General features: G+C 44.3%; 1 protein-coding gene across 12 annotated transcripts in view; it reads left to right on the top strand.

The window, feature by feature from the left end:
- UBR4 (ubiquitin protein ligase E3 component n-recognin 4) overlaps positions 1-24,605 on the top strand; it is an 81,111-nt gene that overhangs the window by 32,575 nt on the left and 23,931 nt on the right. For 5 of the 12 annotated variants that reach the window (XR_013958171.1, XR_013958172.1, XM_080631168.1 and 2 more), the window contains exons 47-81: positions 244-407; positions 603-819; positions 1,177-1,393; positions 2,725-2,757; positions 3,894-3,957; positions 4,420-4,554; positions 5,220-5,394; positions 5,606-5,743; positions 6,190-6,311; positions 6,906-7,017; positions 7,548-7,678; positions 7,858-8,035; positions 8,228-8,332; positions 8,810-8,965; positions 9,589-9,757; positions 10,476-10,572; positions 10,993-11,100; positions 11,552-11,668; positions 12,858-13,067; positions 13,775-13,924; positions 14,613-14,840; positions 14,946-15,024; positions 15,484-15,726; positions 16,667-16,835; positions 17,408-17,552; positions 18,281-18,366; positions 18,892-18,979; positions 19,110-19,303; positions 20,229-20,468; positions 21,590-21,728; positions 22,144-22,269; positions 22,429-22,557; positions 23,451-23,794; positions 24,019-24,109; positions 24,491-24,575. Coding sequence is in view for 10 of the 12 variants with exons in the window: in XM_080631168.1 (XP_080487294.1) it covers positions 244-407; positions 603-819; positions 1,177-1,393; positions 2,725-2,757; positions 3,894-3,957; positions 4,420-4,554; positions 5,220-5,394; positions 5,606-5,743; positions 6,190-6,311; positions 6,906-7,017; positions 7,548-7,678; positions 7,858-8,035; positions 8,228-8,332; positions 8,810-8,965; positions 9,589-9,757; positions 10,476-10,572; positions 10,993-11,100; positions 11,552-11,668; positions 12,858-13,067; positions 13,775-13,924; positions 14,613-14,840; positions 14,946-15,024; positions 15,484-15,726; positions 16,667-16,835; positions 17,408-17,552; positions 18,281-18,366; positions 18,892-18,979; positions 19,110-19,303; positions 20,229-20,468; positions 21,590-21,728; positions 22,144-22,269; positions 22,429-22,557; positions 23,451-23,794; positions 24,019-24,109; positions 24,491-24,575 (5,184 nt within the window). In the remaining 2 variants the exon portion in view is untranslated. The remainder of the gene's footprint in view (positions 1-243; positions 408-602; positions 820-1,176; positions 1,394-2,724; positions 2,758-3,893; positions 3,958-4,419; positions 4,555-5,219; positions 5,395-5,605; positions 5,744-6,189; positions 6,312-6,905; positions 7,018-7,547; positions 7,679-7,857; positions 8,036-8,227; positions 8,333-8,809; positions 8,966-9,588; positions 9,758-10,475; positions 10,573-10,992; positions 11,101-11,551; positions 11,669-12,857; positions 13,068-13,774; positions 13,925-14,612; positions 14,841-14,945; positions 15,025-15,483; positions 15,727-16,666; positions 16,836-17,407; positions 17,553-18,280; positions 18,367-18,891; positions 18,980-19,109; positions 19,304-20,228; positions 20,469-21,589; positions 21,729-22,143; positions 22,270-22,428; positions 22,558-23,450; positions 23,795-24,018; positions 24,110-24,490; positions 24,576-24,605) is intronic. The other 7 variants (XM_080631171.1, XM_080631170.1, XM_080631167.1 and 4 more) reach the window with 4 other exon arrangements.

Here is a 24,605-nt window from a genome sequence, read left to right as displayed (position 1 = left end):
TGGACAGAGCCTTGGGCGACATGGTTTAGTGTGAGGAGTCACTGCCCATGGCAGAGGGGTTGGAACTGGATGATCTTTAGGTCCTTTCCAACCCAAACCATTCTATGATTCTGTATAAAAATACATAGCTGTCTGTCTCAGACAGGTATTTCTGAAAGAGGCAGGTTCATTCTGTAGCTTTTTTACTGTAGCTGTGCCTGTTTTGAATGTGTTTTATCGAAAACATCTCTCCTTCCCTTTTAGCAACTCGCACATCCAGCCAAGTGAACTTCCCTATTGACTTCTTTGAACACAACCAGCAACTCACAGATGTGGAGTTTGGAGGCAATGACCTGCTGCAGGTTTACAATGCTCAGCAGATAAAGCACCGCCTCAATTCCACTGGCATGTATGTGGCCAACACAAAGGTAAGCAGGGAAATTTGGGGGTTCTCTTGAGCTTGTAGGTGACATTATTGTCCAGATGGACACATGCCTGTTCTTAGGAGTCTGCCCAGCATACTGTTAGGTAAACAGCAGAGGCACCTGAATACAGCCTTAGATTCTTAGCTTAGGAGTGAATTTCTGACTTCACCTTTCTGAGCTGTGATTTGTTCTCTACAGCCTGGGGGTTTCACCATTGAAGTGACAAACAACAATAGCACGATGGTGATGACAGGCATGAGGGTCCAGATTGGCACACAGGCAATAGAGAGAGCCCCCTCATACCTGGAGATCTTTGGCCGCACCATGCAGCTCAACATGACCAGGGCTCGTTGGTTTGACTTCCCTTTCACTCGGGAGGAGGCCCTGCAGGCTGACAAAAAACTCACCATCTTCAGTAAGTCTTTGTTACTTGTTTGCTTTCACTACTTGTTGGTTTTGCTTGGGGGGTTGAGGCTTCACCTCATAGTAGGGATCCACAATCTGTTTGACCTAAGAAACAGTTTAAGGGGTGGATCATAAACATTTAGTAACTTTACTTACGGCCTGGTTTCTTGCTGCAGTGGGTGACCATGCAATAGCTCAGTAAGTCTGTCTTGAGGTAATAGAGAAGGGAAGTGAAGGAGATGAAACTGTCAGAGTGGTTGTATATTAATGACACAGCATAATCCCTATCCTGACCTTATGAACTACTCATTTGTATTCAGAAGAAACTGGTTTGCTGGTTTTTAAGCAGTTTCTCTCATTGCTGCAGTTGGGGCTTCTGTGGATCCTGCTGGAGTCACAATGATGGATTCTATCAAAATCTATGGCAAAACCAAAGAGCAGTTTGGATGGCCTGATGAGCCCCCTGAGGATTTCCCTTCTGCTTCAGTGAGCAACGTTTGCCCCCCAAACCTGAACCAAGGGAATGGCACTGGAGACACAGAGTCAGCTACACCTGCTGCTGCTAGTGGGACTGTCCTGGAGAGGTATTTCTGCAGTCTTCCTTTGATTTGTAGCTGCTGTAGAGGGGACTTAGATACACTTGTGTGCCTTTCTTAACTGGGAGAACTAAAGGGAGTTAGTGAGTTGTTGCCATACAAAACAATAACTGAAAAGTCAATGATTATCCTCCAAGGAGGGCTTTGTGCTTACTGTTTATCTGCTGGAGTAGCGGCTAGATCTGTGTGCACGCTTTGTGTTGCTAAGGCCATTTATTTCAGCAGTCTTGAAGAGCTAAATGAAATTTCTGCCTCCTTGATACGTTTCCTCGTTTCAAGCTGGCCCTGTTTCATTCTCTAGAGCTCACAAAGATTGGGCCTCTCTGGAGTTCAGGTCACTTTTGAGGAGGGCTTTGTGTGTGACTTCACTTTAGGCAAAGGGTTCCCACCATCTTCCCTTGTAGCCCTCGTGTTTTGGGTTTCACCACTGTGGTGGAGAAAGTATTGGGTTTTTTCCCTGCCCTGTCCCTACTGAGAGTCAAACCACAGGGGTGAGCTGGGCATGTATTTAGCAGAAGGAAGAGACTTTGAGCTCATACAGCCTGTATCATAAGGGTTGTAGGAAGCCTGGCAAGGATAGGAGGGAAACAGATCAAATAGGACCTAGCACTGCTGAAAGATGAGCATTTTAAGGGATATGCTGCTTGACTGTTAAATGGTGGTTAATTTTGCCTTACTGAAATTCCCAGGTAAAGGATCAGGGCCTGAAGCAGCAGTTGTGTCCAGTTGAAGGGCCTGTTTGGCCATCCTGTAACGTTTTGTCTAATAGTGAATGGGATTTTTTTCCTTGTGCTTATTTTCTCTTTTCTTCCCTCCTCTGCTGTGGTGTCTCCACAAGATGTCCCTCTCAGCACAAACATGCTGCCTTGGGTTTCCAGAGCAGTGGATTATAGTGTAAAAACTCAGAACCAAACCAAAATACTTCTTATTTCTACTTAACGTATTACAGAATGCAGCATGGTTACCTTATAAATGCCCCCTTGAGTAGGAACTACTAATGGCAGGCAAGAGGCAGCTTTCCCAGCAGGAGTTTGGTGTCTGCACTTCAAATTGAACCTTCAGTGGTGCTTTAAGCAATGTGCTTGGCTTCTCTGTGCTAGGAGGCCTGGTTCTCCTTGATTTCTTTTGCTATGAGGCAAGTGTTTGCTGCCCAGATAGAGCGAACCGTGCTTAGATTTCCTGTGTATAGTGCTCTCCCAGCTTCCTGACTTCCCCATTTAATTTGCCTTTTGCTTAGAATGTCTTTGAGGGAGTTGTTCTGTGAGCTTTACACATTTCTTTTTGTTTGTTTTTTTTCCTTTTTCTTTGCTCCCCCAAAGTTCTGAATCTGAGTCCCTAACCACCCTGGACCGGTTAGTATGCCATCCTTTTCTCTGCACGAGTGCGTGTGTGTCAGAGAGGCAGAACACATGATGTGGCTTTTGTTGACTGGCTCTTTTATTACTCTTTGTTTTCCAAGTGCCATTTGCTTTCTTACATCCTGGTCATTGCATGGCAGATGGTTTAGCAAAGTGTAAAGATGAGGTGGTTTGCAGATTTTTGCTGTATACAGCATAACTGTGGCTTGTTTGACAGACTCCTCTTTTTGCTTTGTTCCCTCCTTGAGTCTTTTGATCCCACTGATATTCCCCTACCAGCCTTGTGGAGAGTGGCTGTGGGTAGGGCACTGTGCTATTTATCACCATCAGACCAGAGAATTATTTCTTCTACCTCATATCCAAGCCTACACTGTTATTCTCCCCTTAATCCTGTCTCTTCCCTCCTTTTTCCTGTGTTCTTGCGCTGCTCCTTCTGGTGTGTCAGATGGCATTTCAGGTAGTTCTGCCCCAAGGCATCAAGTGCTGCAAGGGAGGTTCAGCACATTGCCCTGAGGTATAAGTAAGGTTTTCCCTTGGGGCAAGTATTTTACAAGCCTGCCTTACCACTGTCAAAAGTTTGGAGCTCAGCATCTCTCCCTTGGGTCATACCCAGTGCTCCAAGTTAATTTTCCTCTGGAATATTTTGTGCTGAAACTCCCAAATTGGAAAGAGCAACCTGTGTGGAAATAGCAAGCGAGTAGAATCTTGCTCCCTTAGCAAAGTCAGTTATGCTTCTTCCCATGTGTCACACCACCCCTTGATCTGCAGTCATACGTACGTCTGTGGGCCATGGTGAATTGGTACTGTCAAGACAATCCAAGTTATCCCTGCTGCAGGCTGCGTAAGGAAACGTTTTATCCTCTTTGGGAGAGAAAAGCCCCTGTCTTTCAGCTATGGATTATTAAAACAGTCCTAAGTTTGTCTGTGAGCGTGAGCCAGGTTTAACTCTGGTCTGTAACACAATGAAATGATATGCATGGTGCCTGTGGCAGGTTTTATCATGCTTTGATTTTGTACTTGGCATTCGTTAGCTGTCTCTGAGCTACTCATGACTGTAGCCCGCATAAAGCAAAGTGCTAAGGAGAGAGAAGGGTTGCTGTACTCAAGCCTGCTTTCCTTTCTTCCTTCAGGCTAGTAGTGAGTTCTTTAGAAGCGCTGGAAAGCTGCTTTGCTGTAGGACCAGTCAACGAGAAGGCAAGTAACTTTCTGAATACATTCTTGAGCTTTCAGAGCTGGGGGAGGAGGGGCAAGATCAGCAGCACCTCTTGCAGCCCTGGGGGCCTGATACGGAAGAGAAGCCGCATCCGTTTTGCTCAAAGCACTGATCTCAAAGTTGACTTAGCAAAGAGCATGTGAAACTAGTTTGGAATGACAGTCGGCATTTGCATTTATTGCTGGTGGGGTTTTAGCGCTGAAGAGTGACCTCGTTTACTAAAATAGCAGGGGAGAAGCCCAAAAATCTCAAAAGGACTGTTGTTCTGTAGACATGTAAATGTTCTTTAAATGCCAAGTAATAATCTGAGGAGGCTACTAAAATGGTGTTGAAGGTAGAACTTGCACAAGGGGAGGGAGCTGCAGGTGCACTGAGAAATCGAATTCATGCTTCACCTTAATGGTAAATGTACTGAAGAACTTCTTGTCTGTTCTTGGGGTCAGGAGAAGAATAAGGTGGCAGCTCAGGAACTGGCTACTATGCTGCTGTCCATGCCAGCTCCTTCCAGTGTCCAGCAGCAAACCAAAAGCCTCCTGGCCAGCTTGCACACCAGCCGCTCAGCATACCACAACCACAAGGTAAGACACTGCAAGGATTTCAGTGACTCCTGTAACTTCCCAGTTTATGGTTGAGGTGCAGCATGCCTTCCTCCATGCAGTGTAAACCTGCTGGCTACTTTTCCATCAGCTCCTGCTGCCTGCATTGCTGGCTTCTGTGTTTCGTCAGAACTTCACTGCTTAAAATGCTTTTTGACATTATTTCCCCCCAAAATCTTCAATCTAGGGACATGGGGATCTTGAAACACATGAAGTTTGCAAACTCTGTCTCTAGCTCTGGTTTCTGTTTCCACAGGCATCTGGCTTAGGGTGATAGGAAATTACCAGGGTAAGTAGTGGTTAGGCTGTGCTAGTGTAATTGCAGTTAATGCACAGATGCTTGCAGATAGCCTTTGCTAACCACTTGGATGATTATGTTTATACACTGGTTTTTCCATCCACATTTAAGCCTGAGGGGAAGCAAATGTGGAAATCAATTCTCAAGCCAGATGTCTTCTGTTAGAGAGGGTGATTTTGTAATTTTAGTTGTTCTTCCTAAATGACACAGACCAAGAGTTAAAGCAGCCAAGAGCTTACAGCAGCAAGCATCAGATATCCCTGGGATCTCTCCTGCAGTTGTACTTCAATTGCTGTGTTGTGCTGCTGTCTGATGTTTTCCTTTCCCTATGTTATCTTTCACTTTACAGGATCAAGCATTGCTAAGTAAAGCCATTCAGTACTTGAGTTCCTCAACCAAAGAAGGAAAGGACCTTGATCCTGAAGTGTTTCAGAGACTGGTGATCACTGCTCGATCCATTGCTATTATGAGACCAAACAATCTGGTCCACTATACAGAATCAAAGCTGCCACAGTTGGAAACAGGTAGATAAGTCTGTAATATTTTCTAGCATTCTGGTATAGCAATTGAAGGTGTCCTGGGGTGTGACAGGAACTCTATTTGACACATTAGGTGTGTGATGGTCCTTGTAATGAGGGCATCAGTCTAACAAAAGCCGTTTTGAATAAGATTGATGTTTCCTGCTTGGTAATGCTCTCCCTGCATATACCTGACAAGTGTTTTTAATCTGTACAGAAAGTGAAGAAGGGCAGGAAGCCCAGAAGCAGGCTGAAGGAGAAGGCTGCACCTTTATTACCCAGCTGGTTAACCACTTCTGGAAGCTACATGCATCAAAACCCAAAAATGCCTTCCTTGCCCCTGCCTGCCTGCCAGGTGTGTTGCTCCTCATCTGCTATTGTCAAGCTTGTGTAGTTTGAAGGATCCGACTTTAAGCTTGTGAACAGAGAAAATTGTTTCAATCTAGGCTTATGATGCTAACGATGCAATGTGTGCTTTCTAAGGTGTAGCTGCAAATTCTGCTCTAAAGCTTTTGTTCAGAGGTACGTGTATTGTGCGAGTAAAAAGGTGATTGATTTATTCACATTTGGCTTGATGGAGGGTGTTAGAGGATATTCAGTGATGCCGGTATATCACATGCACAGTATTCTGTTAGACAAGAGTGGTGTGTAAGATCATCTTGGATTGAAAATCAATGTATTTGTGGTGTTGACATAGTGCCCTGAAGCCTACAAACAGAGAAGATGCCTCCTGCAGTGTCTCACTCTGTGGTGTGAAATGGAAAGATCATTGATCACAGTCCTGCTTTTCTTCCTCCTTAGGTCTCACTCACGTTGAAGCCACAGTCAATGCTTTAGTGGATATTATCCATGGATACTGCACTTGTGAACTGGATTGTATCCATACAGCATCCAAGATCTACATGCAAATGTTACTTTGCCCGGTGTGTAATCTTGCTCTGCTCTGCTTCAGGCTCTGTAACGCTGCCCCAGGGGAGGTTTAGATTGGATATTAGGAAAGACTTCTTCACCAGATGGGTTGTCAAGCACTGGAACAGGCTGCCCAGGGAGTCACCATCCCTGGAGATATTCAAAAGACATGTAGATGTGGCACGTAGGGACACGGTTTAGTGGTGGCCTTGGCAGTGCTGGGTTAACGGTTGGACTCAATGATCTTGAAGGTCTTTTCCAACCTAAACATTTCCATGATTCTATACTATGAAGAGAATTAAATACAGGTAGAATGATAACGTATAGTACAGATACCAAACAGACGCATGCAGCCAAAAACATGGAGCCAGAAGTGAAGGAAGGAGAAATTTCTCTCTCCTTATGTTTTAGTCATGTTTGTCATGCGCTGCATGTGGAACAAGAAGTACTGCTTTAGGACTGCTGGGGAAACGGAGTTCAGAAGTGAGCGGTGACTTACATCTTACATGAGTCAAGACCAACAGAGTCATAAGTGTATTTTTAGCTATCTTCCAAATACTGTGAAGAAACACTTTAAGAAGTTTAATGATTAATTATTAACCCTCTAGGATCCTGCAGTGAGCTTTTCTTGCAAACAAGCTTTGATCAGAGTGCTGAGACCAAGGAACAAGCGGAGACACGTCACTTTGCCATCCTCCCCTCGGAGCAATACTCCTATGGGTATGCAAGATGGATTCATCTTTGCCTTTAGATGAGTGTGACCTACTTTATTTGTCAGAAAAGACAAGAAAATAAAATAGTCTTATAAACTGGGGCTGAAACAGACTGAAACCAGTCTTACTCCTTTCTCTTGTTCTGTCTTATCCCCTAACTCCCTTCTTTAAAAACTAAACATTCACCTCTTCTTTAATAGTCTGGGATTCATAGAGGAGATCTTTCTGAGGTATGACTCCACTTTCAGTGGCAGGGAAATCTGATTGTTTTATGTGGGGGTAGTAATCCAGACTGTCTTAGTATTTCTGTGCATATTTTCAAGTCCTTCTAAATAAGGCTGGGTGCAGACCAAAGTTAGGGTACCAGGTTTCCCTCCAAGAGATGCTTTTTTAGCACTGACGGGAATTGTAGTTGTCCATGAAATCTAATAGTGACTGGGGGTAAACTGAACATAGCTTAGGGGTTTTTCCAGCATCACCTTGTTTGTCATGGTGTGAGGAAATAGAGCATTTATGAATGAGTCCTTTGTAACTCAGGAGATAAGGATGACGATGATGATGATGATGCAGAAGACAAGCTGCAGAGTTCTGGGATAGCAAATGGTGAGCACATCCGACAGGAAAGCCAGGAGCAAAGTGAAGTTGATCATGGGGACTTTGAGATGGTGGTAAGTCCAGAGTGCTTCTCTTCAAAGCCTTCAAGTATGTGAAGTCCTTGAGTTTAATTTACTTCTGATATAAATTAGTAATTTACTTATGATTAATCTACTGCAAACTACTCAGTTTGTAGTGTTCTGTTAGCTGGTGATGGTTTAGTGAAAGTTCTCACTGTGTTTTCTTTCCATAGTCTGAATCTATGGTTCTGGAGACTTCTGAAAACGTGAATAATGGGAACCCTTCTCCCCTGGAAGCTCTTCTGGCTGGAGCAGAGGGGTTTCCTCCTATGCTGGATATTCCTCCAGATGCAGATGATGAAACAATGGTGGAATTGGCTATTGCTCTGAGCCTGCAACAAGATCAGCAAGGTAAGAAATAGGTGGTGTTAGCAGTCAAAAAGGTAACTAAAAGATGAGGAAACTGGGACAGAAACAAAGCAGGAGCTCTTGATGTCACCACCAACAAAGCAGAGACAAAAGAATGATGAAGCGTACAGAGAAGGCCAGAGCCAACATCATTCTGCCTTAGAAAGAGACTCATAATTTGTTTTCTTCTTGCAGGGAGCAGCAGCAGTGCACTGGGGCTTCAGAGCTTAGGACTGTCTGGTCAGGCACCCAGCTCTTCTTCTCTTGATGCTGGAACACTCTCAGATACAACAGCATCAGGTAACTGTTCACTGCAAAGAATCAAGCTTTTTTGCTTTTGACCTAAATAATAACTTAAAATTTGCTTGTAAATATGGTTTTGAAGAACCAGTTATTGCTATTGGCTTCATGTGTGTTTAATAGCATGTTTATGGCTTTTCCCTGCTTTGAAAGACTTTTAGTGTAGGCTTCTGAGGAAGCTATTTCCTCTCCTTAAAATAAAGCAGACCAAATAAACCATATACTGTATTTCCTCTCCATTTATACACAAGCAGACATTGGTCTTTAAGTAACTTGCATGATTATCTCTTTGATGAGGAGGTTTCCTTCTCAGGGTATCTCCGCTCCACTGCTTTTAGCAGGCTTAAATGGACACTTCCAAGTTCCCTTTTGACTTGTAGTTGAGAAGTGACACAAAGCCCAAACCTTTGTGGCTTTCCTTTCATAGCATGCATGCCTTTTGAAGTTCTATCAAGGCAGTGTTTTTACTTGTAACAGCTCTCTTTATTCTCTTAGCTCCAGCGTCTGATGATGAAGGCAGCACCGCTGCAACGGATGGCTCCACTCTTCGGACATCACCTGCAGACCATGGTGGGAGCGTGGGCTCCGAGAGCGGTGGCAGCGCAGTGGACTCCGTGGCTGGTGAGCACAGTGGTGAGTGTCTCTTGTGCACCAGTACCTCTGGTGTCTGCTGTAACAGGACTTCACACATTGAGGAGGAGTGAGTAATCCCTGCAAAGAAGGACTCTTAAGTTCCAATTAGACGATGCCATGCAGCAGTGTATGGTTACTGCAGACACACTAATGTATAGTTATGTACAGACTACTTGCTCACATCTTTTAGTTCTCTACAAGTGTGGAGCCCGCAGTGTTTTTTGCTGGCCTGTTATAACAGAATGCAGTAGCCTAGAGCAAGACTGAAAGAATTCACTATATTGCTGGGTAAGCTTGGATGGGATAGAATTAATTTCTCTCTTTTTTTGCTTGGGACTGTTACCCAGGTAACATAATCAGTGTCTTTTCTATTAAAGCTATGTCTGTGCTGCCCATCCACACCTTTTCTGACTCAGTTTAAATTACTGCTGTGGAACCAATTCATTTTGTGCCACAAATGTGAGGGTCATGAAGCTCTTCTAGCTTTATGAAGATCAACAAAGACTGTCTCTTTATATCATAGTTCCAAAGCACATTCAGCTGTGTCAGTTGCTGTGAAGCAGGAAAATGCAAGTTCAGTTGTGCTGACATTATCTCTCCCTGGTTTTGTTTTCCTTTCCCAGTGTCTGGCCGTAGCAGTGCCTATGGGGACACAACAGCCGAGGGCCACCCTGCGGGCCCAGGCAGTGTCAGCTCCAGCACCGGTGCAATCAGCACTACCACGGGCCAGCAGGAGGGAGATGGTTCAGAAGGGGAAGGAGAGACAGAGGGAGACGTCCACACCAGCAACAGGCAAGGAAGGGGCTTTGCTTTCCTCTTGGAGAACAGCACATTTGGTCTGCAGTGTTGTTTAGAGGAGTGGACTACAGGTGCTGAAGTTCATGGAGTGTGGTTTGTGAATGTTGGATAGTAAAAGTTGGAAGTCAGAAGCATTGAACAGAGCACACTGCTGTGGCAAAATGCCTCTCTGTGCATTCACCATGGAATGTGCCACCAAACTGCTGCCTGAATGATGAAGAAGTCCTGCATGAATCAAGTAAAAAGAGGAATAACCAAAATACAGCTTGGGAAGCTTGAGAAGTTCAGTCTTACGAGAAAAGTATGTGCAAGGTGCTGAGCACTTTGGGAAAGATCTGCAGGTTTTAGTTCTGCAGGAGACAGATATGCTCAGTCATTTTTACAGTGCACTTTGGGACTGATTTGTAGTGTTTGTTCCTATACAGTTGAATTCTGCAGGTGGTCGTGCTAGGCAGAGTAGTTCTGAAGTGAGAACTACGTCTCTTGTCAGTTGCTCTGCAACTCTTTGTCGAGATGATCTTTGACACGGCTTGACTGCAAAGTCTGAGGGATTCCCCTGCTTTGTTGTGTGGCTGTGATGACTTTAGGATTTCCTCATGCTCTGCACTTCTGTGGTGAATTGCAGTGCTCTGTTCGTGCTCCTGCTGGGTCTAATGTTTCTTGTGACATGTCTGAAGTGCTTCATGTCTGATCCTGGCTTCTGACTCTCCAGGCTGCACATGGTCCGACTGATGTTGCTGGAGAGGCTGCTGCAAAACTTACCTCAGCTGAGGAATGTTGGAGGAGTCCGGGCCATTCCTTATATGCAGGTAATTGAGGAGGGCTCAGGAGTTAAATCTAATCAGTTAATCACCACTACTACTGCCTGGTTTCTATTTGCACATGCTTTTCCCTTGCACTTTCCTGCCCAGTCACAGTATGTGAGTCCATCTCTGAAGTGTTTGCTTCAGCAGTCTTTACCCATTGACTTCTTCTAGAATTGTGCCCTTACTCAGTGTGGTGTTACAGCTGGCTGATGAGCCTACAGGCTAAAATCCTTGAACTCTGATGTATTTGAGTCTTTGGGGTTTATACTGAATGGTCAAAATCAGATGTGATGGTGCAGTTAGAATTTGGGAAAGAACACAGGTTAATCAAGGTAAAAACTGTGATGTCTTGTGAAAGATCAGCTGCATTTATCTTGAAAACATGGAACCTGCCTCTGTTTATTCCCTGCCTTCTATTGCCAGGTTATTCTGATGCTCACAACAGACCTAGATGGAGATGATGAGAAAGATAAGGGAGCTTTAGATAACCTTCTGTCCCAACTGATTGCAGAGCTATGCATGGACAAAAAGGTAAGCTGTAGGGTGTGCACGCTCTCGATTTGCTCCTTCTAGACAGAGTTTCTTTCCATGGAGCAATTAGATGCATGGGACTTACAGAAACACACTGCTGTATGGGTGTGTTCAGGCAGTTAATTTCTCTTGGCTCACTTCACACAAGGTAGAGAATGACATGGGTGTAATTCTCTGTTTCCTGGTTCTAGCGTCTACAAGTGAGTGTGAAAACTTGCTTTGCTTGATTATACTCTTAAACCAGACGTGAACAGTAATGCATATAGAGCTCTTTGATTGTATAATATTATTCTCTGGCACCCAGGCCACTCTCTACCCTTACATTGAGGAGTTTGTGCTGCTTTTTCAGTATAGCTGCTTGAGCTTAATGCTTCCTGAGGATCAGAGCAGTGAGATGTAGGTGCTTAGGACATTGTGCTCAGCTCTGTAACAGGGAAGCTCTCTCTTTCAGGATGTGTCTAAGAAAAATGAACGTTCTCCTGTGAATGAGGTGCACTTGGTGGTGATGAGGCTGCTTAGTGTGTTCATGTCCAGAACTAAGTCAGGATCCAAGTCTTCCATTTGTGAGGTACCTTTTCCAAACTGCTTTGCCAGGTGGATAATGTGGAAGGGGGGCTTTTGGTCATCAGAGATGGTCTAGAATCTGCTAACAGAAATAGCTGGTCTGAAACTGGAAAACAATTGGATTTGGAAAACATTTGGAAAAATGTATGAGGAATCTGTAACGTTACTCGACTCCTGTGGAGAAAGATCTTTGAAATTCAGAATGGAGGGAAAGGGCATGTAAAGACAACTGGATTCACTTGTTTTGTGCACAGTTTCTGACTGAGTTAAGGGCAGCACATTAATGATGGTATTTCAAACAGCCCAGCACATTTTTTCCTTGCCTCTTCCTGTGCTGAAGGGGTTAAAGAGGATTTGTAATGTGATTATTGGAAAGCAATATGCTGCTGTGTCAACGTAAAAGTCGCTAAGAGGATTCTTTAGATATTTGTTGCTAAAAGGTACAGTAATAAGGCATAAAAAAGCAGTATGTGTGGTGGGAAGGAGATTAATAAAAAAGCATAGAGGTTAAAAAATTTAGTCTGAACTGCATCAAATTTTAATGAGCTTATGAGCTGTGGGGTTTGTTTGGATTTACAGCCCTGCTTTAATAGTTTTATTTACAGTAGCTTTTTTCTCCTGCCTTTGTTATTCACTTGAGCTTCCCACAGAAATCAAAGCTCATCGTCTTGCAGAATGCAGGTGGAGCAATACCTGGGTGGAGCAGAGCCTCTGAGCTGCATCTGCAACAGGGCCTCTTTCTCTACCAAGAATTCCCACCCAGCTGGCCAAATCCCAGAGGAACAAATAGAAATCCCAACTTAAAAAAAAATAAATAAATAAAATAAAGAAGGGGGTTGTGAAAGGAAAGGCAAAAAGCCCTCGTTGTCTAATCCATAGCAAAGTGGCCTCTGGCACATGTGTCGAGGGGAGATTAGACTTAAGAAGAGATTTTATTTGTTTTCCTGTACTAAGCGCTTGTTCAAAAGAATCTCTGTAAATATTTGAGTTGCTTTTCATAAACACACAAAAAAAAACCCCAAAAAACTCCAACCTCAAACAAACCCCAAACTTAAAAGCTGCCTCTAAAGTTCCTTAAAAACCTGCTCTGTTAGCCACAGTCAGCAACTGCTGTGTGCTTCTCACAGCTTCCCCTGCCCTTCCAACGTGGTGCTTCTCAGGTGCTTTAGTAACCCAGCTCCTCTTCGTTTCAGTCTTCCTCCCTCATCTCTAGTGCCACTGCTGCTGCACTGTTGAGTTCTGGTGCTGTTGACTACTGTCTGCATGTGCTGAAGTCTTTGCTGGAGTATTGGAAAAGCCAGCAGAATGATGAGGAGCCTGTAGCCACCAGCCAGCTCCTGAAACCTCACACTACTTCTTCTCCACCTGACATGAGCCCTTTTTTCCTCCGCCAGTATGTGAAGGTGAGTCCTAGCCTATGCTGGTGGGTTTACATAACCTGCATTCAAAGGCTGCTGCAGAGAAGCAAGTAAAATCACCCTTGCAGAGCTGGTTTTCCCTTAGTAGTCCAATTGAAATCTGTCCCTATAACACGTAGTTACAACTAGGATTAGTCTGAGTTCTCTCAGAGCAGCCCAGCTCACTCCATCCATCGTTGCACAATCAAGGCAGTTGCGTGGAGCTGCTGTCACTGTTTCTGGTTGAAGGGCAGCTCCTCCATCTCCTGCCTCCTTGTGCTTGGCAGAATTCCTGAACAACCGCTACTTCCTGTGGCAAGGAAGCCTAGGATTTGATGGGGATTTCCACCCTAAATCCTAGACTTGTTCTACCACCATGGTACCTTTATGCTGCTGGGGAGGGGGGCTGATATATGTACAGGTACAGTGAAAAAAGTGTAGTTAAATGGAAGAATGTCTCCTAAGTTGAAAGCTCCTATGTTAAAATGCCTTATACTACAGATGAGCTTGCTGCATCCTCATAGTTGCTGTCTAGTTAAAGTCCTCATGCAGGTTTGTTGGATTGTTTTAATCAGTTGGGAGGTTTTTTTCTGGCTGCAAAGGTGCAAAAAAGCTTCGTTTTTGGCAAATCAATAAATGCACCCTGTAGCTTGTCATGACACCTCCTTGGGAATGCTTGGTGCCAGAGCCTGATGGATTGCTTTTGCCTTCAGGGCCATGCTGCTGATGTTTTTGAGGCCTACACTCAGCTCCTGACAGAGATGGTGCTGCGGCTGCCCTATCAGATCAAGAAGATTGCAGACACAAACTCCCGCATCCCACCTCCCATCTTTGACCACTCCTGGTTCTACTTCTTGTCTGAGGTAAGTGAGAGCGTGATAGATCTATGGATTTGAACAAAAACATTTCAGGAATGTTACCTTTCATGGGAGAGATGAGCTTTTGCAGAATTGATCTCAGATCCATCTCTGATTTTTAATCCTCCTTGGAACAAGGTGAGCTGTTGGCTTCATTTTATTCCTGTTGAACAGGAATCTATAGGAAAGCATATGTGAAAAATAACACTACTGCTATTTCCTGTAACTCAGTGTCTGCTGCCAGAAAATAGGAATTGAAAACCCTCTCTGGGGTGGTACAATGTAACTGTGCTTGGTACTTAACTTAGTCCTTAAAAAAGACATCAGTAAGGTATTTGGAGTATATCTTTTTGGTTCCTTTGGTTGTATAGCTTCCTGGTTGAGATCACATCTTCCATTTGCACAAGTGTGGGGTAGGATTTCTTAATGAGGCTTGATTAGCTTTTTATTTGATGTCATGAATGACAAAGGAGAAGCAGTTTCACGGTGGCACAGCTGAGGATGCTGCAGTGTCGCTTTGCAGTGTTTCTTCTGCCTGTGACTTACTTTTACAGGTGACTTTACCATACCTTAAAGCTGACAGATTCAGGAATACATCTCCCATATCTTTCCTTTCTGTACGAAAACACATGATGTTTTGGTGGCACAAGTTGCCTGCTGCTGAGTTCACAGTTGTGACCTTTTCTTTGTCTAGTACCTGATGATCCAGCAGACTCCATTCGTGCGCCGCCAAGTTCGCAAGCTTTTGCTCTTCATCTGTGGCTCAAAGGACAAATACCGCCAGCTCAGAGACCTGCACACATTGGATTCCCATGTTCGAGGAATCAAAAAGCTCCTGGAAGAACAAGGCATTTTCCTTCGTGCCAGTGTGGTCACAGCAAGCTCAGGCTCTGCCCTGCAGTATGATACCTTGATCAGCCTGGTAAGGAGAAGTGTGTCTCTGTGCTAGGAAAAGTGTACATTGCATTGATGTAAGATGTCAGAAACACTGACACAGGGTTTAATCCTGTCCCATTGTGCCTTTCAGATGGAACACTTGAAGGCTTGTGCAGAGATTGCCACACAGCGAACAGTAAACTGGCAGAAATTCTGCATTAAAGATGACTGTGAGTTGTTGAAGAGTATTTGAGGGAGCAGAGGGGATGTATTATGTGTTATGGTCTGCATCAAGACTTATCAGATGGGGAATCTCAGCAGAAAAGAAGAGAGGACACAGCTAAGAGTTTTGAGTAGGACTGAACAGTTTCCAGTACTAATTATCACAGTGCTCTAATTGCATCTGTTCTTAGCTAAAGGACACAATCTGGTGTAATAGATAACTCACAAGAACAGAAATAGGGGATCTGTGTTCTCTTGCTTGAGCTGCTGTTGTTCCAGTGTGTAATTTGGGATGAAACACTTTACCTTGGTGTGCCCAAATGTGCAGTGCAGGGACAGGAGGGTTCTGTGAGTTTGTGGGATGGTCCTTGTCGCATTCAAAGGCATTTTTTTGTTTAGGTTGGGGGTTTTTTTGCTTGCTTGTTTTTTAAATTCAGGCTTCAATGATTTTCTTCCTCTCTCTGCAGCGGTTCTCTATTTCTTCCTTCAAGTCAGCTTCCTGGTAGATGAAGGAGTGTCGCCAGTTCTCCTGCAGCTGTTGTCTTGTGCTCTGTGTGGCAGTAAAGTGCTGTCTGTGGCTTCATCCTCGGGATCATCAAGCACCTCTTCCACTTCTGCTCCTGCAGCATCAGGCTCTGGGCAGCCAGCAACACAGAGCAAATCCTCCACTAAAAAGAGCAAGAAAGAAGACAAGGAAAAGGAGCGAGAGGGTGAGCTGCTGCTGTGCCCTGTTCTCTGTGGTGGTTTTAGAGATAAAGTCTGCTCCTCTCAGCCTTTCTTAGTCAATTTAGAAAGAGCTGCTTGCTTCTTCTTGTGATAAATGCCACTGTTGGGAAAGGGTCATAGACTGGTGCAAGGGCACTTTGCAGACTACAGCAACAATTAGGAGAGAAGAGCAGTTTTACTGTATGTAGATAGGAAAGGGACAAAGATGAAGGAGTATGTCCTAGAAGCTGGGGCTGAAATTACGTGCTGAGTGCATCCCAAACCCACTGTGAGTATTTATTAACTAGGGTGGGCTTCAAGATAATGTTATGGAAGTTACTGACTCTCATATTGAAGTAGCTTCCACCCAGCTTGCCTGTCCTAGGCTGTAGGAGGTTGACATGCTCGAGAGCATTAAAACAAGTACTGGACGTGCACACCCAGTTTGTTCTGCAATTCAATGGTTCAGAATTCAAAAAGTTCAGACTTGTTTCCACTGGCTGACTTGTAAACTATATTAGAGCCAGGGCTGCTGCTTAATGGATACCCAAAGTCCTGGGAAAGTAATTAAGCTTTCCTATTAAAGTCCTGGGCATAAATTCTTTCTTGGCTTTTCTTCAGGGAACTGTTTTGGCTTTCTTTGAGAAGAATCTCTGTGAGTCTTTTTACTGTCCCATGGTTGATCCTTTTCTTTTTATCAGGATGTGTGGCACATTTCTCACACCCTTACTAGCAAGTTTTCCAGCAGTTTTCTGCTGTGTTAGGAGTACTAGGTCATAGTTTTGGAAAAAGAAAGGACCATTAAACTTGCTTATTCCCTGAAACACAGTTACTTGTCCCTGTTATCCTGGCTTTATGAACTATAAAATGAGAAACTGGCCTGCCTGTGAGATAGTCTGTTCATCTTCTTTCTTAAGTCTCACTGTGCCACCCGGTGTCCCCTAGGTGAAGGCGTTGGCAGTCAGGAGGATCAGCTGTGCACAGCTCTGGTGAACCAGCTGAACAAATTTGCTGACAAGGAGACCCTAATTCAGTTCCTGCGCTGCTTCTTACTGGAGTCCAACTCGTCCTCTGTGAGATGGCAGGCACACTGCCTCACACTCCACATCTACAGGTGAGCTGGAGGACTCTGATCAGGCTCCTCTTAGCCAGTCTCAGCTCAGTTATGCACAGTTCTGCCCTTGAGTTAATACTTGAGCCTCCTTCCTGAAGGATGCTGGAGCTTGCAGATGATTGCATTCCCTTGACTTGCTCACACTGTTTTGCAGTTATTGGGGCTGAAGGTAGAAATTGTGACTTCATGATCAACTTGAGCTGTCATCTGCAAGAAACATTTTATTTGCCTGCAGACTCTGGCTCCTGATACCTAGGGGAGGAGGTATTTGTGAGCAAGTGAATTTCTGAGGCAGATGCAGACTCATACAGTTACAAAGTTGGGAGTTACATAGGGAAAGGCACAACTCAGAGTGCTGGAGTCCTTCAGAACTTGATCAGTTGTTGCAAGACAGCTGCTTTTATTTCAGAGAGTGGTGCTTGTAAGTGATGAGAACTAGCTCTCTGCACTCCAGTGTATAGGAAGATAATGGTTTCCAAGCTTGCTGAACTGTAGCACATGTTTTGAGTAAGATGCCGTGCAGTGTGTGTAGCTATCTTCACAGCCCTAATTGTGTGTCATCTATTCAACAGGAACTCAAACAAGTCTCAGCAGGAATTACTCTTGGATCTGATGTGGTCAATCTGGCCAGAGCTTCCAGCCTACGGGAGAAAGGCTGCCCAGTTTGTAGATCTCCTGGGATACTTCTCCCTGAAAACACAGCAGACTGAGAAGAAGGTACAGTATCCTCCTTAGGAGGAGGTGCAGCATCCCAGGTCCTGCTGCTTCCTATGGGTTATCGCAAATGATGATACCATGTGAATTATCAGGAGTGATACAGCTGGGACAGATTTTCTGTCAAAAGAGCTTCTGGTGGAAATTTTTTTTGTTCCCAAAACTGTTAAAAAGGCTCCTTCAGGAATTGAGGAGTGTGGATTTTTGTCTTATTTTGGGGTCTTTTGGTTTGGAGAGGGTTTTTTTGGAGTCTGTGTTAATAATTTTCTTTAGAAGAAAATATCTTTCCCACAGGAAGCTCTTATGGGAAAATACATTTATTTGCTAGCTCCAATTTACAGGGTTTTTGATAGATAAATTCCTAGAACTCTTTTGTAACCAGGACTGTTGGACAAAGGAAGTGGCAGGATTTCTTAGCGCACCAGTGGGCTTGGGAACAAGTAATTTAAGCTCACTGATACTTGCATGTATACATTTAAAGAGCTGGGAATGCCTCACAAATCTTGGCAGGCAGTTACACTGACTGCCTGACAAATGGCACTGTTATTGTGGTAAAGGTCTGATTTTAGGATCTATTGCATTCCTGGGTAATGATTTAACCACAGGAATTTCTCTGGTATAGAGCATTCGTCTTCTGGGGGACCTGGAATGCCACAAGATGAGAGATCATTAGGTCTTTCTAGCAATAAACATGCTGAGAAGACAATATTTTCCTTACTGTGTTATTTCAGTTGAAGGAATACTCCCAAAAGGCCGTGGAGATCCTCCGCACTCAAAACCACATTCTTACCAACCACCCCAACTCCAACATTTACAAGTGAGTTACTCCTGACTTTGATCCATTTCACTAAAGAGGTTTTCAGCAGAGGAGGAGATGCAGCTTTTCTGCCATTCAGAGGGGAATGCACAATCCTTGTAATAAAATCCTGGTGGAGGAAGGACCCCTGCTGAGATTGTGTGCTCGCTGCAGCTGGGCTTGGGGGAATAGAGATTCCTTTCTGCCGTCTGAAAAGTGTGACATTCGCTGTGCTCTCAGCAGTTGGGCTTTAGCTTTTTTGCTGTCATTGTTGGTAAATGTTACAAAATATTAAGGTTGTAGAGTATAGCCTTGCAGATTTAAGTGTTGTGTTACTTAGTCGTGGCTTTGATAGTTGTTAATTATACTAAAATGCTGCCTACTGAAGAACAGTAATGTTCAATCTGCTTTATATTGTAATGCTTTTCTTCCTAAGTCTGGGACTGGGGACTACAGGTAAATTAAAACTACACTGGTTGAATGTCTTCTGTTTAAAACACAGTGAATGCCAAATTATACTTGTCAATGTTCTTCACCTTGTTCCAGCACTCTGTCTGGGCTGGTGGAGTTTGATGGCTATTACTTGGAGAGTGATCCTTGCCTTGTCTGCAACAATCCAGAGGTGCCCTTCTGTGTAAGTAACTGCTGTTCTTAAAGCCTTTCCAATTATAGGGAGCCAAAATTTACAGCAGTGATTTGCAGTGATTCTGAGGGTATTAGGCTGTAATCATATAGGCAGCGTGTCCTTGGTTTTGTCTTTTCAGTACATCAAGCTTTCCTCCATTAAAGTGGACACGAGGTACACAACAACCCAGCAAGTGGTGAAACTCATTGGCAGCCACACCATCAGCAAAGTGACAGTGAAGATAGGAGACCTGAAACGGACCAAGATGGTCCGAACCATCAACCTCTATTACAACAACAGGACAGTGCAAGCCATAGTGGAGCTGAAAAACAAGTATGTTCATCATGGGGTTTATGCGCAAGTCTCTGAATTTGACATTATGATTTCTGGTGAGGTGCCTGGCTCCTTGTTTTAGCTGATATTCCTCTGTCTGTGTATGCAAGCTCTGTGCAAGCTCAGTGTTAAGCACCTAACCTTACTGTGTGGAAACCAGTGTTAACACCAAGAGCACCTCCTGGAGAGTTTGATTCAGAAGGGGATTTGAACCTTGCAGCCTGTCCAGAAACGCAGGAAGTGTTAACATCACTTGTTGGAAGCCCTGTAGTAGAATTAAAACTAGAAGTTGGATGGGCCAACTCTGGACTGCTGCTTTACGTATGAAAAATGGCTCCTTTTCAGTGCATCACTCAGTCTGGAGCCAGTTGTGCTTATGTGCTTTCACTTCTTACTTCTTGAGATGTTCTCACCAGAATCAGATCTTTTTGGCTTAAGGATTAATCTGTGCCTGCCGCTTATTGCTTATTTGAAGTCTTAATCCTCTGTGACATCACAAGTGGCTGCTGTGGAGAGGATTATGATGTCACAAAGAGAGGATTCTGACTTCAGGTTGAGAATAAGCAGTGGGAGCAGATGAGATCTTTAGAAATAAATATCCTGTTTTCATGCAAATGTCCTTCCTAATAAAAAAATGGAGGTGAAAATCCCTAGAAAATGTCTGTAGAATTAAAGTTTTTCCATGAGGCATCAACAGCTCTTTAATCCTAAACAGTCTCTCTCTCTATGAAGAGGATAAAGGCTTAAAATGTATTTCTGGCTACATATCATGTCAATACAGAAGCTAAGGAAACGAATCCTAGAACTGCTCTCCATTCATCCCATTTAAAGTAGATTTGGAGCTGAGACGCTTGTGTTTGGCTTCTCTTCAGGCGTGGGCAGGCAGGGTGCTTCCCAACCAAGCCTCTTTCTTCCCTTTTCCCAGGCCAGCTCGTTGGCACAAAGCTAAGAAAGTCCAGCTGACCCCTGGCCAGACAGAGGTGAAGATTGATTTGCCACTGCCCATCGTGGCTTCCAACCTCATGATTGAATTTGCAGACTTCTATGAGAACTACCAGGCTTCCACCGAGACCCTGCAGTGCCCCCGCTGCAGCGCCTCCGTCCCAGCCAACCCTGGCGTGTGTGGGAACTGTGGGGAAAATGTGTACCAGTGCCACAAGTGCAGGTATGTCCCCGTGCTTCCTCCCCACAGAATCAGCACCAGGCGTTTACCAGGCCTTTGTGCTGTTGCCCCCGTTGGGTGTTCAACCAAACACATGATTCTGGTTAATACAACCACGCGATCAAATTAGTCGAGAAGTATAAAACAGGCTTAGAGGGATTTAATGTTAATACAGGCTAACAAAGGAAGCTGATAGCACAGTGCTGAAAGAACACAAGTCTCACTTCAGGTCCTCGGAAGTTCAATAAGGAAAATTCCCAGGAGGAGGTTATTTTGGGCCTGTCTGTTCCAAGGGCATGAGGCTGGAGTTCAATTAGATGGTGGTGGGGGGGGGGTTCCCCACAGGATCCCTGACTCAGTGTGCTGGACAGACAGTGGTTGCTTGTCTATTCAGGGCTTTTGCTGTCCTCTCCTCATTCAGAGCAGGGCTCAGGGTGTAATTTACTGTGTGCTATTCAGGCTTTCACTACAGCATTCTAAATCCTTTTCTTTTGTGAGTTTTGTGTCCTTATCTGATATCTCTTCTCCCCTTATTGTTGCCCCATATTTCTCGCTAATCCTCATGGATTCAAGGTGTTTAGCAGATTCTTTCCATAGATCAGGTGATTACTGCTATATTGAAGGTTTTCCACATCCCTTCTTGAATTACAGGAGCTATAAATCAGTTCGTGTCATTCTGCTCTAGTCTGCAGTGGGATAATAAGTATGCTGCAGTCCCACTGCAACTGGGTAAAGAGTGAAAGCTATTGAAAGCCCAGACCTTACCAAACAAAATGATTCCCTTTTATCTGTGTTCTCCTGAAGGGCACAGTGCCCTAGTCTGACATTCAACTGGGAATTACTGTAGCTAAAGGAGAATTGTTAGGAACAAATTCACATCTGTTTCTGCTTTTTCGGGCTGGAATGTGGCACTGCTTCTGCAAGGGGTTTATTTGGTTGGCTAATGTGTGGGGTTTGATGTACCTCATGTATTTCACTTGTGGCTTCCCCAGGCAGGTTGGTAGGTTAGACATTTTAAAGGCCATCCTCCTCTTTTACCTGAGTCCATTCACAACTGTTTTCCTTACCTTGATTACCTTTATAAAGCTCAGCTGCATTCAGTGACCTTTCTGGTTGCCTTTTAGATCCATTAATTATGATGAGAAAGATCCTTTCCTCTGCAATGCCTGTGGGTTCTGTAAATATGCTCGTTTTGACTTCATGCTGTATGCCAAGCCCTGCTGTGCAGTGGATCCCATAGAAAATGAAGAGGATCGAAAGAAGGTGAGCTTAATAGCAGAGTCATTAATGGAATGCTCTGTCTCTTGGCTGGGTCAGCAGCCAAGTAGGGATATCAGAGGTTCATCTCTCTTGGGAGTAACATGAAAAGCATGCTCCTTCGAGCCTTCTCACTGACTAATGCGTTCCTTATTTACTGTCTTGCCCCACCAAATAAGTGATTCTTCAAAAGACATAATTCAGTGCTTTACTTACAAACTAGCTGTCTGGCATCTCTTTACCCTGCTGTACAATTTGGGGTGTACTGTGTGCTTTACCATCCTGTGTGAGGAGCCCTGCTAGTGAATGAAGAAGCCATTACACTGTGTGGCCTGTCAGGGTTGGGGGCTGATGGTTGTAGTTCTGTGGAATTTAAAATAAGGTCTGAACATGAGAGTTTCCTTTCCTTTTTTATTCTTAGGCAGTAACAAATATCAACACTCTCCTGGACAAGGCTGACCGAGTGTATCACCAGCTAATGGGACACCGACCGCAGCTGGAAAACCTGCTGTGTAAAGTGAATGAGGCAGCCCCTGAAAAGCCACAGGTAACAAGGGATAGGTGGATCTTGCACAGAACTCAAGGCTGGTGGAACACTGGCCTTTATGCTGCCAACAGCAACCCAAGGTCCTTGCTCAGGTGCTGTTCTGATTATTTTTGTGTTGTCTCCATGTGTGATTCCTTTTTATTTTCCTCTCTGTTCCAGGATGAATCTGGTAGTAGTGGAGGGATAAGTTCAACCTCAGCTAGTGTGAATAGATACATACTCCAGTTAGCCCAGGAGTATTGTGGTGACTGCAAGAACTCTTTCGATGAACTTTCCAAAATCATCCAGGTATGATGTGCTTTGATTTGAATTGATTCATGTGTTTCCTTCTGTCACCAGATACAGTGCATATCAGAAATACAGAGTAAGATGTTGTCATCTGTGTTTAATGATATTTGTTAGCAATAGGTGATCACATGCATATTTTCATAGAATCATAGAATAGTTAGAGTTGGAAAGGACCTTAAGATCATCTAGTTCCAATCCCCCTACCGTAGGCAGGGGCACTTCACACTAAATCATGCCACCCAAGGCTTCGTCCAACCTGGCCTTGAACACTGCCAGGGATGGAGCATTCCCAATTTCCCTGGGCAACCCATTCCAGTGCCTCACCACCCTTACAGTAAAGAATTTCTTCCTTATATCCAATCTAAACTTCCCCTGTTTCAGTTTGAACCCGTTACCCCTTGTCCTGTCACTACAGTCTCTAATGAAGAGTCCATCCCCAGCATCCTTGTAGGCCCCCTTCAGATACTGGAAGGCTGCTATGAGGTCTCCACGCAGCCTTCTCTTCTCCAGGCTGAACAGCCCCAACTTTCTCAGCCTGTCTTCACATGGGAGGTGCTCCAGCCCCTGATCATCCTCGTGGCCTCCTCTGGACTTGTTCCAACAGTTCCATGTCCTTTTTATGGAAATAACAAATAATCATTTCTAAAAGCTATGGTTGCCATGAATGCTATGGGTTTGTCACATTTCCAGTGCATGTATTATAGACAAGAAGCCTTTAAACAGGGCAGGTAACTGGGAGTGAGGCTGGTATTTTGAATGGATTTCCTCAGTCTGCCGTTGACATGAAGGATTTCAAGTTGTGTTTCTCCACAAAATACACAGTGAATAGGATTAACAATTACGTGCTGCCTTGCAGTTCCACAACTTCCATTTCTCCTTCTCTGTGCTTTCAGAAAGTGTTTGCCTCTCGAAAGGAACTCCTGGAATATGATCTCCAACAGAGAGAGGCAGCAACGAAGTCGTCGCGAACCACTGTCCAACCCACATTTACTGCCAGCCAGTATCGTGCCTTGTCTGTTTTAGGCTGTGGCCACACGTCATCAACCAAATGCTATGGCTGTGCCTCAGCTGTGACTGAGCACTGCATAACATTGCTGCGGGCTCTGGCAACCAACTCTGCCATCAGGCACATCCTTGTGTCCCAGGGCCTTATCCGAGAGCTCTTTGACTACAACTTGCGCCGGGGCGCAGCCACCATGCGGGAGGAGGTCCGACAGCTCATGTGCCTTCTGACCAGGTTAGATCTGACTTGGTGCATGCAGCCCTTTGACTTCAGTGAACTCTTGTGAATGTAGCATCAGAAAGGAGTAGCTTTATAGAGCAGATATCTTACATCAGCAGACTGCAGTCTCTGACTGCTTGTACGTTTGTTATCAACTAAGCTGAAATCCCTTGAGCTTTTGGGATTTAGTACGAGCACAGTGTGACAGTGTTCTCTTTTCTTTTCCCTCCTGGAATTAGGGACAATCCAGAGGCCACACAACAAATGAATGACTTAATCATTGGGAAGGTTTCTGCAGCTCTGAAGGGACATTGGGCAAATCCAGACTTGGTGAGAGACTCTGGTGTTTTCCTATTTCTGTTTTCTGCCCCTCTGTAACTGCTGGTGTGTTCTTATCATTGCATCTTCTCTCTTATTATGGTCTGTTTGCAATAGAGAAGGTGTTTGTGTCATGATAAGAATTAAGATAAATGTCAGAGTGGAGCACAAAATGATGTGCTTAGGTATATGCCTGCATTTCCTCAGGCAGTTCTGCCTCTCTTGGCTGTTGTTTGCAGCTCTCAAACAGATTGCCAGTCATCCCAGATGGGCATAGGATTAAATTTACATAGTTCAATGTGTTTTGAACCTGTGTTTTTTAAATATCAGAAGGCAAAAGTGACTTCTGCATCACCAAGACTTCTTAGACCTTTGAATGTGCGTCTGTTACAGGCTAGCAGCCTCCAGTATGAAATGTTGCTGCTAACAGATTCCATCTCAAAGGAAGACAGTTGCTGGGAGCTCCGACTGCGTTGTGGTGAGTTCAAACAAGTAGTGTGAACATTTA

This window comes from Psittacula echo (assembly GCF_963264785.1).
Source record: "Psittacula echo genome assembly, chromosome: 17".
Classification (NCBI taxonomy): Eukaryota; Metazoa; Chordata; class Aves; order Psittaciformes; family Psittacidae; genus Psittacula; species Psittacula echo.
The sequence above is the reverse complement of the archived record's forward strand: the minus strand, read 5'-3'. Positions and strand labels throughout refer to the sequence as shown.